Source organism: Macrotis lagotis, chromosome 1, assembly GCF_037893015.1.
Source record: "Macrotis lagotis isolate mMagLag1 chromosome 1, bilby.v1.9.chrom.fasta, whole genome shotgun sequence".
NCBI classification, from domain to species: Eukaryota; Metazoa; Chordata; class Mammalia; order Peramelemorphia; family Peramelidae; genus Macrotis; species Macrotis lagotis.
The window spans coordinates 740,894,708-740,911,771 of record NC_133658.1 but is presented as its reverse complement, the minus strand read 5'-3'; the positions used below and the strand labels follow the sequence as shown (position 1 = coordinate 740,911,771).

General features: G+C 40.0%; 1 protein-coding gene across 2 annotated transcripts in view; it reads left to right on the top strand.

The window, feature by feature from the left end:
* Positions 1–4,746: 4,746 nt before the first annotated feature.
* Positions 4,747–17,064, top strand: part of IL17D (interleukin 17D) — a 28,268-nt gene continuing 15,950 nt past the window's right edge. Inside the window, exons 1-2 of one of the 2 annotated variants that reach the window (XM_074216238.1) lie at positions 4,747–4,990; positions 5,371–5,672. In XM_074216238.1, the coding sequence (XP_074072339.1) occupies positions 4,976–4,990; positions 5,371–5,672 (317 nt within the window). In that variant the 5' untranslated portion in view covers positions 4,747–4,975. Of the gene's footprint in view, positions 5,003–5,370; positions 5,673–17,064 lie in introns of both variants that reach the window. The other variant, XM_074216237.1, reaches the window with a different exon arrangement.

Here is a 17,064-nt window from a genome sequence, read left to right as displayed (position 1 = left end):
AAAAACATTTATAAGTTTTTTATGGTGGCAAAAAAATGGGAATCTAAGGGGGTGCCCATCAACTGAGGCTAAACAAGTTTGGTACATGAACCTAATGGAATGCTAATGTGCTATGAGAAACGATGACAGTGGGGTGGCTAGGTGGCACAGTGGATAGAGCATGGCCCTGGAATCATGAGGTCCTGAGTTCAAATATAGTTTCAGAGACTTAATAATTGCCTAGCTGTGTGGCCTTGGGCAAGTCACTTAATCCCATTTGCCTTGCAAAAAAAAAAATCTAAAAAAAAAAAGAAAAAATGATAACAGTTATGGTTTCAGAGAAACCTGGGAAGAATTGTATGATCAGCTACAAAGTGAACAGAACAGGAGAACAATCTATGCAATCACAACATTGTAAAGATAACTATGGAATTCTAGGAATCCACTCCAAAGAACTAATGGTAAAACATGCAACATGACACCCCCCTCCCCCGCCAAAGGAGAGGCAATAAGGTGATAAGATTGAGAAAGATTTTCATTTGGACATAGACAATTTGGAAATTTATTTTACCTATTTATTTGTTTATAATAGGCTTTTTTTCTTCTCTGTGATTGAAAAAATAATGTAAAATTTAAAAATAAACTATGAGTTGCTTAGTACAACATCTAGCACATAGTAGGTGTTTAATTCCTGTTTTTTAAAAATTAGTCAGTATGGAGGTAAAGAGCTGGTTCTATGGGAGTGAAAGGATAGTAGAGTAGATGAGAGAGAAGGTTGTGGTCAAAAGAGAATTCCAGAGTTCCAGAAGTCTTGAAGAAAAGCTGTATTCACTAACTGAAACCGTTACATTCCAACCTTTAGTAGTTTAGAAAGAAGGAAAGAATGTGGTTTTTGATCTTACTTCTCTGAAGGACAAAGACTACTCAGCAAGCAGTCTCCATCCTTGTTAGGAAGAACAACTTCCAAACTACTCCTTGATGAATTAATGCCATGGGAGCTCCCTGCTCTAAGTTAACTTTTAATAATAAATAGTAAAGTGATATTATTAGCTATATGTTTCTATTAAATGTGAGTTTTCAGTGAGATTCTTAGCATTTCACAAAAAAAGATTTCTAATCTATCATTTATCCCAAATTGTTTGTAGTTTAGTTTAAGAGATTGCACTTTGATCAGATCCCTAAAAAGCAAACCCATTAGGGGACCATAAATTTTGTTTTCCAGTGCTTTCAAGTAATGAAGTTTCTTTCAGTAGCTGACCCAGAAAGATGACTCTTTCTTAAGAGTCTTTCTTTTATTTTATTATTTTATATGAACAATTAAACCCATTAGTTCAACATTTTGTTGTCAATGGCCCAACCTAGGCATTCAACAAGAGCTCATTGAATGAATTCAAGTGTAATGATGAATGAATTCATCAGTTCAGCACTTGCCTAGAGAAAAGTTTATAAGGGTTTGGGGTGCCCTCTTCCCCGGAGTGGTTCTTCAGCTCTGGGATTTCTTGAAGGGCTTAGCTCTGGAGAGCCAGACCTTTAAAGAAAGGATTCATGTTTTTTGTCATCATTATTTTTGGTAGCGTCCCCACTGCCTAGGTTCTCCCCAAAAGGAATTAGTAAGATCTCTTCTAGGAAGCCAATGTACAAAACAAATCTAGTGGAAGATGATTATTTCTTTCACTAGAGAAGTAATGTTAAAAATAAATAAGAATTGAGGAGCACACCTTGACAAAGAATGAAAACATGAAACAGCAACCAGTAATTCCTATTAATACTCTCTCTAGACACTGATACTTAAAGCATCAAAAAAGAAGCATTTTGGGGCGGCTGGGTGGCACAGTGGATGGGGTGCCGGCCCTGGAGTTGGGAGTGCCTGAGTTCAGATCTGGCCTCTCAGACATTTAATAATTATCTAGCTGCGTGGCCTTGGGCAAGCCACTTGGCCCCATTTGCCTTGCAAAGTAACTTAAAAAAAAAAGAAAGCATTTTGTGGGACTGTTGAACAGACATTTCTACCTTCACCATGAGACAGCTTGGTGGTGCAGTGGATTAGAGCACTGGCCCTAGAGCCAGAAGGACAGGAGTTCAAATCTGACCTCAGACAACTGATACTCACTAGTTGTGTGACCCTGCCAGCCTCGCATCCAGGGCCACCTCCAGTCATCCTGATTTATATCTGGCCACTGAACCCAGGTGACTCTGGAGAAGGTGAGGCTGATGACTTAGCACAATATCTTTTCACTCAAATCCAATTTGCAGGCTTGTCATGGCATCACCTCCCTGGTGTCAGGTCTTCTTTGAGAATGAAGTACGAGGGGGCGGCTAGGTGGCACAATGGATAGAGCACCGGCCCTAGAGTCAGGAGCACCTGAGTTCAAATAAGATCACAGACACTTAATAATTACCTAGCTGTGTGGCCTTGGGCAAGCCACTTAACCCCATTGTCTTGCAAAAACATAAAACAAAAAAAGAGAATGAAGGACAAAAAAAACCCCACTTTCATCTAGGCTATACACTTTTTAAATAACTCCATCAAAGCCTGTGTGTTCTGGTATGGCTTGGGCTCATTTTTCTGGGGTTGGTCATGGTCATAGTTTTTTTTTTTATGATCACTGTTTAACCCCCTTTCATTCAGGAAAAGAAATGTAAATAGAAGAGGCAGTCGGGCTAAAGTCAAGGTTCATGTTTAGGCAGGACATGGGTTGGCTGTCATGTGCAAGCATCTACCCCATATGGAGAGAGGACAGGAAGGGAGATGATGCTTTCTTACACTTTCTGGAAATGAAATTTCTTTCAGTAGCCTCCCCTTCATAGGAATCTTTATTTTATTTTATTGTTTTGTATTAAAAATTGTTATTCATTAACATTTCCTCCCCATAACCCAAAGTGCTGAATCTTTAGTTGGCATTCACCAAATATTTGTTGAATAAAAAGTGTATTACCAGTACAGTACTGGTCCAGAGGTCTTTGGGATAGGTGTCCTTTTCCACTAAGGAGTGATACAAACAGCCCTGGACTCAATTGAAAATTCAAATGGATTAGTTCAGAGTCCCTACAAATTGAATGGACCAAAAAAATAAAGTAACTGAAGGTAGAATGTCACCCTTTAAGGTCTACTGAGAGGGCCATTTTTCATGGCTCACTGACTAAATCTCCTTGATAGATTGTAGGAAGGAGTACAGAGGTTCCCTAACATGTCCTTAAACTCCTGTCCATTATGGAAAGTGCCAAAAACACAGGCTCCAATATAATCAACTCCCTTAAAAATGAAAAGCAAGGTGTAGTCATCAATAAGCATTTATTCAATGCATACTCTGTGACACTCTGCTAAGCACTAAGGATACAAAAAAAGCAAAAAAACAATCTCCTAGGCTCTCTGCTGAGCTCTAGTCACAGTCTCCAAATGGTTATTTAACATTTTGAACTGGGTGTGCCATTACATACTTAATGTTTTCAAGACCAAACAAGAGATAGGAGCATAGAAGGTAAGATGAAAAATTGTCTTTACATAAAATGTAAAAGATTTTGCACAAACAAAATCAGTGGTGCTACAATTAGGAGAGAAACAAATGGTGAAAAAAAAAATCTTTGCAGCAAGTTTCCCTGATAAAGATGACATTTTCAAGATGTATAAAGAACTGATTCAAATTAATTAAAAATAAGAGCCCTTCCTCAATGGCTAAATGGTCAAAGCATATGGTCAGATAGTTTCTAGGGGAAGAAATCCAAACTATCATTAGCAATGTGAAAAAATTATCTTTACAATTTAGAGGACTTAGGTTGGAATCCTGTCTCTGAAATTCAGACCTTAATTTCGTTGTGTAAAGTAAAAGGATTGAGTTAAATGACTTCTAAAAGTCTCTTTCATTTCAAAATTCATTGATCCTATCATTTTAAGAAGCTCTGTGAGAGGCAATGTATAAATGCAAAAACTGATTGTGAGCAAAAACTAAACAGTAGTCTTGGAAATCTGCCTTGGAATTTGGGAAAGTGACAATCCCAGCTAAGCCAGCAAACTCCTCAAAGCTGCTCCGAGTTCAGACCCCAAAGTGCAAGAAATGAAGTGTCTGAGCTGTCTCCAAGATGCACAGAGGGACAGAAAAATGCAGGTAATCAGCTCTCACTCAGGGGTCCCATTAGAGATATTTACGTTCAAGTCAATATGATACATATTGAGGCAGGAAGGAAAACCCGAATCATCTTTTGGTTCAAACTTTCCCTCTCTGATGTCACTTTCTGCCAGGTGCTTCTGGCTCTCAGAGGAGTCATCAGCTCAGGCATATCCTGATAATATCCTGATAATGATCAATTTAATATCATAAGCCTAGGTGGCGCAGTGGATAGAGTACCGGCCCTGGAGTCCGGAGGACCTGAGTTCAAATCCGCCTCAAACACTTAATAATTGCCTAGCTGTGTGGCCTTGGGCAAGTCACAACTCCATTGCCTTGCAAAACTCTTTAAAAAAAATAAAAAAAAAAGAAAGAAAAACCACAATCACGCACCGGCACCGTAGAGTGGTGAAAAAAAATAAAAGAAATAATTTGCCCTCCAGGAACCAAGCAGTGCTGGTGGAGGTGGGCAGGGATGGAGAAGGGCGGGACTCGGACCCTTTCTTGGGACCCCTCACTTTGGTGAGGACTCCTAGGACGCCTCCTCCCCCAAGCACAAACACAACCACCACCCCCCCAGGACTCGGGCTGGGAGGCTGCTCTGGCTTCGGTCCCCACGTCCCGCCCCACCAGGGGGAGGGGGTATCGCGCGGGGTGAGTTCTCAGACTCCAACAAGCAAGTTAATGGTTGAAAAAATTGTGTATGTGTGTGTGTGGTGTGTGTGTGTGTCCGAAGTGTTCCTGGCACGGGCGGGTCAGGAGCCAGCGGCAGGGAACTGGGGCACTCCTCCAATTTTTCCTCCAGATCCCCCCGAGTCGCTCCGGGCCGGCCGTCTCCCGCATCGCGCCGTGGGCATCGCGCCTCCCGCATCGCGCGCCCCGCATCCCGAGCCATGGCCCGAGGGAAGGTGAGCGGACTCGTGGAGCGGAGGGAGGGATGTCGTGGGGAGGGGGTCTTCGGCTCGTCGTCCTCCTCCGGCCCCGGCCGAGCTCTGGGCGGGGGAGCCTTGCCCCTGAGCCCCACAAAGTGGAGAGAGCAACGGGAGGGGGGCGGGAAACCGAGGCAAGCACACTTTCTCCGCTGTCTCGAATCCAAAAAAGAGATTCCGGGGGGGGCTGCTCCCCCCAACGCTCCCCCCTCCTTCAGTCACCCCTTCCTGCCCCCTGCCCCGACGACCCCCAGCGAACGGGACGGGACGGGGCCGGGGGCGCGCGGGGCGGGGCGGGTCGCCCCATGAGGACGGACCCGTGCAGCCGCCCCTCTGCCCCCCGGCCGCCCGGCCCGCAGCTGGGCCAGGTGCCCCCGGCGCTCCTGCTGCTGTCGCTGCTGCTGAGCCCCGGCGCGGGCGCGCTCCGAGGGAGCCGGCGGCCGGCGCGGCCCCGGGCCTGCAGCGAGCGGCCCGAGGAGCTGCTGGAGCAGATGTACGGGCGCCTGGCGGCCGGCGTGCTCGGAGCCTTCCACCACACCCTGCAGCTGGAGCCGCGCGACCAGGGCCGCAACGCCAGCTGCCCGGCCGGGGCCGGGCCGGGCCCGGACGGGAAGCAGCGGCTGCCCATCAACCTGCACAGCGTCTCCCCCTGGGCCTACAGGTGAGCCTGCCGCGCCGGCCCGGGCGGGGGGAGCTCGGGGGACGCTTTACACAAAGGTAATAGGATTGTTGTCGTTATCATTGTTGTTGCTGTTGTTGTTTCACTTTGGGTTAATTCTCAGGTAGGATGCAAATGCATTAACTCAGAGCAGCAAGGCACCCATTCTCCAGGGGCGGCTAGGTGGCGCAGTGGATGGAGTCAGGAGGACCAACCTTCAAATCCGGCCTCAGACACTTCATCATGACCCAGCGGCGTGGCCTTGGGCAAGTCGCTTCACCCCACTGCCTTGCAAAAAAACAAAAATAAAAAAAATTTATGGAGTTTGAGGCTAAGATAAGTGATCTAACTCTAGAGGGGTTGATAGGGACTGATCAATGTAGGCAAGATGAAATGCTTTGAACTTGGTAGCCAGGGTGGAATATTTATGTGTTTTGTAAACCGCACTAACCACAATTTTTGGTCTTATTTAGAAATGGTTATTATAATCACTATGTAAAATTCAACATTGTAAACATTTTGTCTAAGTGAGGTAAATTATACCCCACGTCAAGGGTTTTTTAACCTGAATTTGTTTTTTAATTTTTTAAAACTTTTACATTCTTTTAGTTTTTTTTGCAAGGCAAATGGGGTGAAGCGGCTTGCCCAAGGCCACACAGCTAGGTAATTATTAAGTGTCTGAGGCTGGATTTGAACTCAGGTACTCCTGACTCCAGAGCTGGTACTCTATCCTCTGCACCACCTAGCTACCCCTTGTTTTTTTTTAAACATATATGTATAATATATATTTTTTGCAAGGCAAAAGAGTTAAGTGACTTGCTCAAGGCTGAATCTGGATTTGGACTCAGGTCCTCCTGACTTCAAGGCTGGTGCTCTATGTACTAGCTACCCCTTAACATATGTTTTTGATAACTTTATTTCAATGTAAATGGTTTCTTTTGTAATCCCATGTATTTTACTTTCTGAATTTAAAACCATTTTTCTGAGAGGGGGTTCAAAGGTTTCACCAGCCTGCCAAAGAAGACTAGAGGAGGTTAAGATGACTGCCTATGAATGAGATATATTTTATTGCAAGAAATGTCATTTATGGACAGAACTAGATTCTAAATCTGATGCTGCTGCTGCTGCTCATCCCTATCATGGCATTGATCTCTCTGCATATTGGTTGAGTTACTTTTTTCAGTTGTGACTGACTCTCCAAAACCCCATTTGGTGTTTTCTTGACAAGTATCCTGGAGTGTTTTTTTTTTTAATTTCCTTCTCCAGATCATTTAACAGTTGAGGAAACTAAAGCAAGGAGTGTTAAGTGACTTGCCCAGGGTCACACAGCTAGTAAATGTCTAAGGTCAGATTTGAACTCTGGAAGAAAAGTCCTCTTGATTTCGGGCCCAGCATTCCATCACTGTACAACCTAGTAGTTCTCCATAATTTGATATACATTTGTTAAATGGCTACTGTGTATGCTGCTGGGCATCCTGAACTGAAAAAAATAAAAACAAAACAAACAAACAGCACAATCATTTCCCTTTTTGGGGCTCACCATATAATAGAGTGTATAAGAAAAACACATTTCAGTACAATAGTGATACTTGGTAGATTCTGATGATAAGGAGAGATAAAGTCTTCCAAGGTATTTGAGGACTGTTAGCTGGAAGAATCAAGGAAGTCTAGAAATTGAAATCTGAAGAAAGAATTTCAATAAGCAGAAGTGTAAAGTATGTTAGGCTTGAGGGCAGAGAGGCCAGCAAGAGATCAGAGGACACATTTGTTTAGGATATTGAGTGAGAAATGAGGAATACTGTGAAATAAATCTAGAAAAGTAAGTCAGGGCAGGATTGCCAATTAGGATGGTGGTAGATTATCCTAGTGGCAACAGAAAGTCACTGCAAATTTTTTGTGATACAGTTAGATCTATGTATTGATGTTTGTCCTTCCAACCCAAAGAAGACCATGACATCAGGGAAGTGATTTGGATTTGAGTGAGGGGGTGCTATGCTAAGTCACCAGCCTCACTTCCTTCGCCAGATTCATCTGCATCCAATGACCAGATATGAATTAGGACAGCTGGAGATTTTAGAAGTATGGTATGTCAACTTTGAGCTATGTAAAAAGAAATATGTCTCTGTGAGAAAATGTGGAGGTGTAGACACCCTGGACTTCCCTGGTTAGGCAATTTTTAAAAATCTGTGCTCAATTTTAGGAATACCATTTTAAGAAGAAGAGGTGGAAGGAACAAAAAATATTTTGTCAAGGGGAGACTTGTGGAAGGGGAAGGGTCAGCAAAGTTGGGAGTAAGGGACTATCTAGACAGCAGTTCTTAACTAGAGGTCAATGATCTTATTTTTGAAAATATTTTGATAGCTGTAATTCACTTCCTTTGTAATCCTATGTATTTTATTTTCTACGTTTAAAAAACCCACCATTCTGAGGAGTTCTTAGGATTCACTGCCAAAGGAAAAAATGTTGAGAATCCATGATCCAGACCTGAAGGGCTCCCTCTTATGGTTTAGCTACTCATGATGAGCTGGGACACCAGGGACCTCTACTCTTTAAATGCAGAATCCCCTTCCTGGTTCACCATATTATGATTGTGGTAGAGAGTAGGTAGGAAGAAGTGAATGCTAGGAAAATAAATCATTAAGCACTTATTTTCTCATCTGTAAAGTGAACCCCTTACAAGAAAGGGGCAAGTTTTTCAGGACTGTGAGAATCAGCAGCAAAAGCAATGTAGACATTCCTGCATAGTTTTAACAGAGCCCCCAGTGATTTCACAGCTGTGTTGTCTTAACTCAGACCCCATCCAACTGATGGCACAAAATGTATACCCTTCCCATAAAGATATTATGGGTTAGAGATTCCTTGAACTTTTAAAAATATTTAATCAAATGAGAAATATGGAACAAAATGGATGATTAGCTGATTTTGAGACCTGGGACTACTTCATCCTGTCCATTAGAAATGTCCTAGGATTTTCAACACAGTTTTTCAGGGTGGTGATGGGGGGGGGTGGTTATCCATTTATGAACCTTCTGAATAACTTACTATGCAGGAGGAGGGAGTGTAGAAGTGGTGGTTTTATGAGAGAAACTGGAATTAGGCCTCCCCTAGCTCAGATCTGATCCAAATGAGGCAAAAAGAACTTTTTTTTAAAGCAAAGAAGGAGAAAGCTGAAGAGAGAAAGAAATGATTCCTAGAAATGTGTTTCAGGGTTCTGAATAATATGGATTCAAAGAAAGGCATTTGTTTAAACTAAGATGTCTATTCATAAAGTGAGGAAAAACTCTTGTTAGTACACCACCAAAATAAAAAAAAAAGTATTACTAGCAAAAACACCAGCAGAGATAGAATGGTATTTTCTCCACTGGTACAACAAATTACTTGGAATTTTGTGAAAGCAAGTTTAGATTGTTGTCAGTGTTGCCATTATGCCTGTGGAAAAAGTATTTTTCCTTCCAGAGTTCAAAGAAGGCTATTCTGGGTATTTTTTCCCTGTCCAGGATATTTGGATGAAAATCAAATTGACTCTGCCTCAAGGGTAGTATGGCACAAACAGGATTTTCTTAAGAGAAAAATACCAAATATTAGATGATGTAGATAGGTTGTTTTGTGAAATTTCCTGGCAGATAAAAATACCATCACATTTACTTTGTGGCATGATGTCTGTTTCTGTTCAGTTTTAAAAATAAAAATACCTAAAGTCAACTCGATTGCTTAGTAAGGGATTAAAGGAAATTGATATATTTAGAAAAGACTCCTATTCATTGCAAATACTGCAACTTATTGCTGTTTGAATAGGGCCAGTCACGCAATTATGTTGCAATACTAAGAGAAAACACACTCTAGCAATCTAAATAATGCTCAGTAGTTGCTTTTAATAACTTTTGGTACAAATATAAAGAGAGTTTTCCCTCTAGAATATGAATCATGTTCAATCACTTATTTCTAGGTTTTATTTGATAGTCTTCTAGGACAGTTTTCCTACTTTTAACTCAAACTGGAAGCAGTTTGACAGAAAGAAGTTTCTACAAGGGTGTAAATAGAGGAAAATCAGAGAAATAAGCAGGGCTGGTAAGGAAAGAGGTTGGGTGGAGAGGAGGAAGTAAGGTTGAATAACTCCTATGAAATATGCTGCTCAGAGTTTTATTCTATCAGGATATTGGGTGGTTTTTCCAAGAAGCCTCAGATTTCCCTCCAGACTTCCTCAAAACATATTTTTTCATAGAATGGTATTATTTAAAGGAGACTTTAGAGATCATCTTGTCCAATCCCCTCAGTTTACAAGTGAAAAGAAGGATAAGATAGTTGAAATGTGACCTTTCCAAGGTCACGTAGTCAGCCTGTCAATCACAGAGGTGAACATTCTAGTTCTCTGCTTCTCTCCAAAGTCATGAAGCCAATCATTCAATAATCTTCCATTCCTACTGTTCTTAGTCATGAGTGTTTTTGCACCAAGAGGAGTGGGGAAGATGGAAGATAGAGAGGAAGGAAAGGAAGGAAGGAAGGAAGGAAGGAAGGAAGGAAGGAAGGAAGGAAAGAATAAGGGAGGGAGGAAAGAAATAAGTATCTATTAAGTGCTTTACAAATATCCTCACAATAGCCCTGGGTAATAGGGCTTTTACAGAAAACTGAGGCAGGCAAAGGTTTAGTGACTTGCCCAGGATCATAGAGCTAGGGAGCATCTGAGACTGAATTTGAACTCAGGTCTTCCTGACTGCAGGCTCAACACAACAGTACTGTAATGTAAAAATCTTCTTCCATCCCCTTTCTTTGTTTTTTAAACTATCCAGATAGGTGATTTTTATCAGAGTGGGGAGCTTCTGGGATAGAAATTCCCTCTACTGGTGGAAACTCATCAATGGTTATAGTCTTTAAAAAAAAGTTGCCACAGGTGATGAAAAGTTCATCAGCTTGACCACAGTCACCTAGCTCATCTATGTCAGTGACAAGATTTGGAACACAAGTTTTCCTGTCCCCGAAATTTGTCTTCTATATACACTATGCTACCCTGACTCTTACTACAGATATTATTATCCCCTTTTATAGATGAGGAACTTGCCTCCTGGAAAGGTTAAATGATTTTTCTATGGGTATTCAATCATGGATGACTGTTTTTGACCCCATTTGTGGCTTTCTTAAACAGATCTAGGTGGTACAGTAGAGAATACGATAGTCAGGAAGAATCATTCTGAGTTCAAATCTAACATGAAATCTACCTGAAGACCTTCATTGATGAGAAACTCACTACAGCATGGTGGGTTTTCTATTTGTATTTGTGGGGGAGGGGGTCAAATTCTACCTCAAACACTTACTAGCTCTGTGGTCACTCATCTTTTATTGTCTTTCAGTCATGTCAGACTCTTCTTGACCCCTTTTGAGGTTTTCTTGGCAAAGATACTGCAGTACTATTGAGCTAGTCACTTAACTCTGTTTGCCTTGGTTCCTCATCAGTAAAATCAGAGGGGAAAGGGCAAACCACTTTGGTATCGCATCTCCCTCAAATACAAATAGAAAACTCTTTTCATTCCACCATGCTGTAGTGAGTTTCTCATCACTGAAGGTCTTCAGGTAGATTTTATGTTAGGAATGTTTTTTTAAGAGATTCTGGTTTAGGTTCATCTAAAGACACTATGGTACATAAAATAAATATATGTTCCAGGTAGTTTAGTTTCTGAGAGACTAAAGTAATTTTCTCTGGAACACCTGCTGGAAACTTCTAATGGGGTATGAATATCAGTTTGGCCTGTGTTACCAATGAGTCCATAGGTCTGTCTATGTGTCTCCCAATGATAAAAAAAATAAAAGCAGTAAATGATTCCTGGATTTGAATTTGAGCAACAAATTGTTCCACCTGTGTTATGGGGAATGAATGCTAGAGAGGTAATACTGCTACTAAAACCCATTGTAAGCCCCCTCACCTTAGCAGTCTTCATATGTTTCCATGGCTGACCACCAAGTGCCAGTTTAGTACTATGGGTAGGTAAATCATTTTTTCTCAGAAATCTTGCAATCCTGAGGTCAAACAGGGCTAGTGTGAAGTAGCGTAAAGGACAGAAAGTTAAATTTTGGAGTCATGGAACTTGAGATCCTGCCACTACATTGACTACTTATGTGACCTTGAGTATGTAAATCAATTTCTCTGGTTCTCTGAGGTCTCATTTATAAAATGAGGGGGCTGGGTTAGATGATCTCTGGGGTCCTTTCTAGCTCTAAATTTATGATTTTTATGAGTGATTTGTTATCTAAGCTGCTCCAATCCATTAAGTAACTGGTCTTATAACATCAAAGTGTTGCTTTTTATTACCACTATTGTGCCAAGCAAAAATAGAAGCATTGCAATATAACATTGTTATGGGACTAAGGCCTTTTGTCCTTAAATCAAAGTCATTGGTGGAGGCTGTGTGTTTCTTTTCTGTAAATTCTCAGTTTTACTTAATCATTCATGGAGGCGTCAGAGATTGAAGGTGATAAAACTTTATCCCATCAACACTTTTTCAATATTTTCACAACATAATGAAATAGTTCCAGGAACATACCCATTAGGAAGTAAGGTTGGAGGTGAGGGCTGGAATTTTTTTTACCATTTTAGACTAGAGGTTAGTTGAACCACTTATCCTGAGGGATGGAATTTAGAAGGACATATCCAATGAATGAATAGTCATCCCTTCCACATCAAGGGAGTTAGGGGCCAGATGCCCCCTTGATATGAAAAACTGGCATAACATTTTTTGACTCTCTCTTCATATCAGAGAAGTCTAAATTTTTCCTTTTTTTAATGTACCTTATAAAATATGGGATAGATTTTTAATCATAGGCTTTTTGTTATCTACAGGTCTTCATGTGTTATCTGTGGCTTCTGCAAAACTGCCCTCACAAATTCTCATTAAAATTTGTATGCCCAACAATGATATATATATATAAACTGCAATGCGGGAAGTTGTGATGTGGATGATAAGTGTAGGTTTAAGACGTTAGCATGGGTCTTACTTCTCTTCAAAGGGACATTTTCCTGCTACAGTGAATGTAAGACAACTAATTCTTCAAGCTAAGAAAAAATTCAAAGATACTCAATTTTATTGATTTAAAAAAACCAACCAGCCCTTCTCGAATTATGTTCCAAGTATTTTTTTCTGTGAGGTCTCTTCCAACTCTAAGTCCTATAAGTGGGCCCATAATCCTGAACTTAACCTTCATGTCATCTTTGACATGAAACAAATGGCTTACTTTGGTGTGCCTTTATTGTTTACTGTAGCCAAAGAAGAACTAACTGCCAAGACATCAATGACTGGAAGCATTTTTGGCTCCCCAGTCTTCTATCTTTGCCTTGTTGTTAAAGGAATAAAGGCTGAGTCTGCTGTGGAGTACAAAGAGCAATGAAATCGGATTCAGGACTCCTGGATTCTAGTTTCAGTTCTATCATTAACTAGTTGTGTTTTTTTTTTTTTTATTTTAGGTAAACCATTGAACCACTTCAAATCCCATTTTCTTAATCTGTAAAAGAAGAGGCTTGTATTACACAATCTCTAATATCCCCTCCAACTCTGAAACTTGTTTATTTTGGACCTCAGGGATCCAAGTTCTTATTACATTACTACATATACCACTTGGAGTCAGAGAAACTTGGATTAAATCCTAAACTCATTTGTGTGACCCATTATCATTTGTGTGACCTTGGACAATCACTATTTTTCTCTGAGTTTTGATTTACTTATTAATGAAATGCATGTGGCAGTCACTGAGGTCACTTCTAGGTCTAAATCTATGATTTGATGACATGACTATGAAATGAAAAATCTTGTGTTAGGTATGCACAGTCCTTTCTTTCAAGGAGCTTATCTTTTTCTGAGAGTCCCAATTGATTTTTTCAGGATTGACCTCAGAGCCTCCCTTATTAAGAGTTAGTCTCTAGGTCAGCCTAGGGACTGGTCCAACCTTTTTTCTCATTGAGGGGAGAGAATAAGATGAAGTTCAATGGAACTAAAGTCACATACAGGAGTTTTATATGAATAGGTACCAAGAATAATTATTGGTCTCACCTAAGTGTAAGTCACTTGGAGAAGAAACTTCATCTGAACCGTAGCATTTTCCAAAGACCCTAAGAGTTCTTACAGTCCTACCTAGAGAATCACTGACCTCCTGGCTTTTGCTTCATTCAGTATCAGACCTTGCTACAAAATCAGAAGGTTTTTCCACATCTTTTAGAAAGAAATTCATGAGAAAAGCTGATTTCTGAAGTTTTTACCCCAAGCCAGAAAGACATTGTTGTTCAGTGTTCCTTGGCGCTGTCCACCAAAGATCTTTGGCTCTCTAAGTACTTGATGAATAGACTCAGGGTGGGGCTGTCAGTCATAATTTTCAATAGAGGGAAGCTAGCTATGACTTCCCAGTTTCCCCACTCACTTCCTTGGCAGGAAGGCTATGACATTTCTGGCCAAAGGACGTATAATGAGAGTTATAATATGCTGGCATGTGAAAGTGGGTGTTGGTATAGGGAAATGATCCTTGCTTCAGATGCAAGAGTTCTCAAATTAAAATCCTGGTCAGACTTTCATATTCCTTTAAGAGTAATGGAGTCAGAGGACTCAAATCCTGCTTTTGCTATTTACTCTCAGAGAATCACTGTACCCTCTGGAGGACTACTTTTTTCCTATCTATAAAATGAACTACTAGAGGACCCCTAACGTTCATTTCCAGCTCAGTGTCTATGATTTTATGATCTGGTGGGTGGTTAGTTGGGTAAGTTGGGTACTTGGGAGCTTTTTGGGTCAAACTGTAATTCATATTGGGAAAGCAAAATGCCACTTGGGAGAAAGTTGGACCTTGATTTTGAATATTTTTTTCCCAAATCACACATTCTACTTTTTCCTCTGGTGGATTCGAGTTAATTGTATCTCCTATGAATGACTCAGTGTTTGTGTTCCCAAATTCAGTGTTTATCCTGAAGACACAAGTTGAAGGCATATTGGGGGTGAGATGGGGGCAAAGACTAGTGGGAAAGCAGACATGTAACTAGTAATTTGGGTACCCAGAACAGTTTGGTTGCAAAAAAAAAAAAGACACAAAACATGCTTTAAAATAAACTTTGCAGTTGATGATGTAAAAATAGCACAAGTGTTTAAGACCAATTCAGTCCAGTAGAAAGAGTAATTAGGTATTATAGCAAATCACAGATAACATGTTAATAGCAATGGGTACCATCTGGTAGCTTCTTATTTTAAATAATTATTCTTGCTAACTATATGCTTAGTTTAGTGGTTTTTGTCTTGCTCAAGGATGTGTTACCTTGTAGCACATTTTAAAATTGTATATTTCTAAATACCTTCTAAATGTTGGTGCCTTCACAGACAAAAAACCCATCACCCCACCCTAATTCCAGCTCTAAGGAGAAGTAACCTAGCTGATAATAGGGTTAACTATATGGGTAGCTGGTTGGTATAGTGGATAAGAGTATTGAATCTAAAGTCAGAAAAACTCACCTTCTTGATTTCAAATCTGGCCCCAGACATTTACTAGCTGTGTGTAACCCTGCTTGCCTCAATTCCTCATCTGTAAAATGGAGAAAGAAATGTCAAACCACACCAGTATTTCTGCCAAAAAAAACTAATGAAAAGTAGGACAAGAATGAAACAACAATGATTAATTATTATTGATGTGTTTTTTTTCCCTAGAGCTAAAGATCCAGGAAAGAACAGTTGCCTTTAGAGGTTGTACTTGTCTTTTCAAAGCCAAGTATGTGTTTGTTTAATTAAGTCCTTCTGCTTGTCCAGAAGTGTTAGCATATGAAAATGTTTACTAGCATGGATCCCTGAAATGAAGCTTTAAAATTCAAATATACTTTCAAAAATACAAATATTATATGCTAATCTCTTTAAGTAATGAAGTTCTTTGTTTTAAAAGTCAGAATTTAGGGGCAGCTAGGTGGCATAGTGGATAAAGCACCAGCCCTGGAGTCAGGAGTACCTGGGTTCAAATCCGGTCTCAGACACTTAATAATTACCTAGCTGTGTGGCCTTGGGCAAGCCACTTAACCCCATTTTCCTAGCAAAAGAAAAAAAAACCTAAAAAAAGTCAGAATTTAGCTTCATACAGACAGAAAGACAATTCAAAAATATGTTGATCATTTTTCCTTTCTATAGACAGTCACCATTTGTTCTACTACTATGAGATAGCTAATTAGCATTTCCATAGTATCTACTATGTCCAAGCACTGTGATAGAAACCTTCTAAATATATCATTTGATCCTAACATCAACCTTGTGATGTAGTTGCTGTTATTATCTCCGTCTTACCATTGAAGAAACTGAGGCAGATAGTGGTTTAAGTGACTTGTCCAGTCACATAACTAGGAAATGTCTGAGGCTAAATTTGAACTCGGATCTTCCTGACTTCAGGCCCAGTTGCCCTTTATACTATAACGCATAAAAAGATAACACTGCTTTCAATAAATTATTTGACTCAATTATTGGGAAATAACTGAAATAGTGGTAAATGAATATAATGAAATATTGAAAAAAGGAATGATGAATATGAATAATTCAAAGAAATATGAGATGACCTAATTAAAAGTGAAGAAAGATTCAAATTGAAATTTATATCATGACTACATCTCTATACATTGACATGATATAATAATACAATTAGGGACCAGATCTGTGATTTAACTGATGTGAGAAATGCCCTAATGAGGAAACTCCCTCCCAAGGCAGATGAACACCTTCAATACAAATTATTGGGAGTTTTAGGGACTTGTCCAGGACCAGACCTCTAATATGTGTCAAACCAGTACTCAAATTTTCCTAGTTTTGAAGCTAGTTCTCTGTGCACTTTACCAGGCTGCCTAATGGCTGGCATCTAAAAACATTTTTGTCAGTAAATACCTGTGTTACTTGTCAATAAGTCAAAAAGTGCTTGTTAAGAAGCTACTTAATATAACAGGTACTGTGTTAGGTGCCAGAAATGCAATGAAAGAAACAATCCCTTAAGCATATTTTTAAGGTTTAATTTTTTTTCAGTTAAAAATCTATTTCTTTCCTCTCACCCTGATCCAGTGAAAAGAAAGAAAATAAAAAACCCTTGAAAACGAATATGTGTAGTCAAGCAAAACAAATCCCCATGCAAGTCAAATCCAAAAAATGTTTCATTTTATACCATGAATCTAACACTTTTTCATTCAGGAGGTAGGTAGCATTAGTCTTCTAGTAATTTCATTGGTTATTTCATTGATCAGAGTTCCTAATACTTTCAAAGTTGTCTTTGCAATGTTGTTGCTGTTATGTAAATTTCTCTCCTGGTTCTGCTCATTGTACCTTATTTTATAAGTCTTTCCAAGTCTCTCTGAAAATGTCATTTTCATTATTTCTTAAGGAATTAAAGTTTTTTTAATCATTTGCCTCTAGCA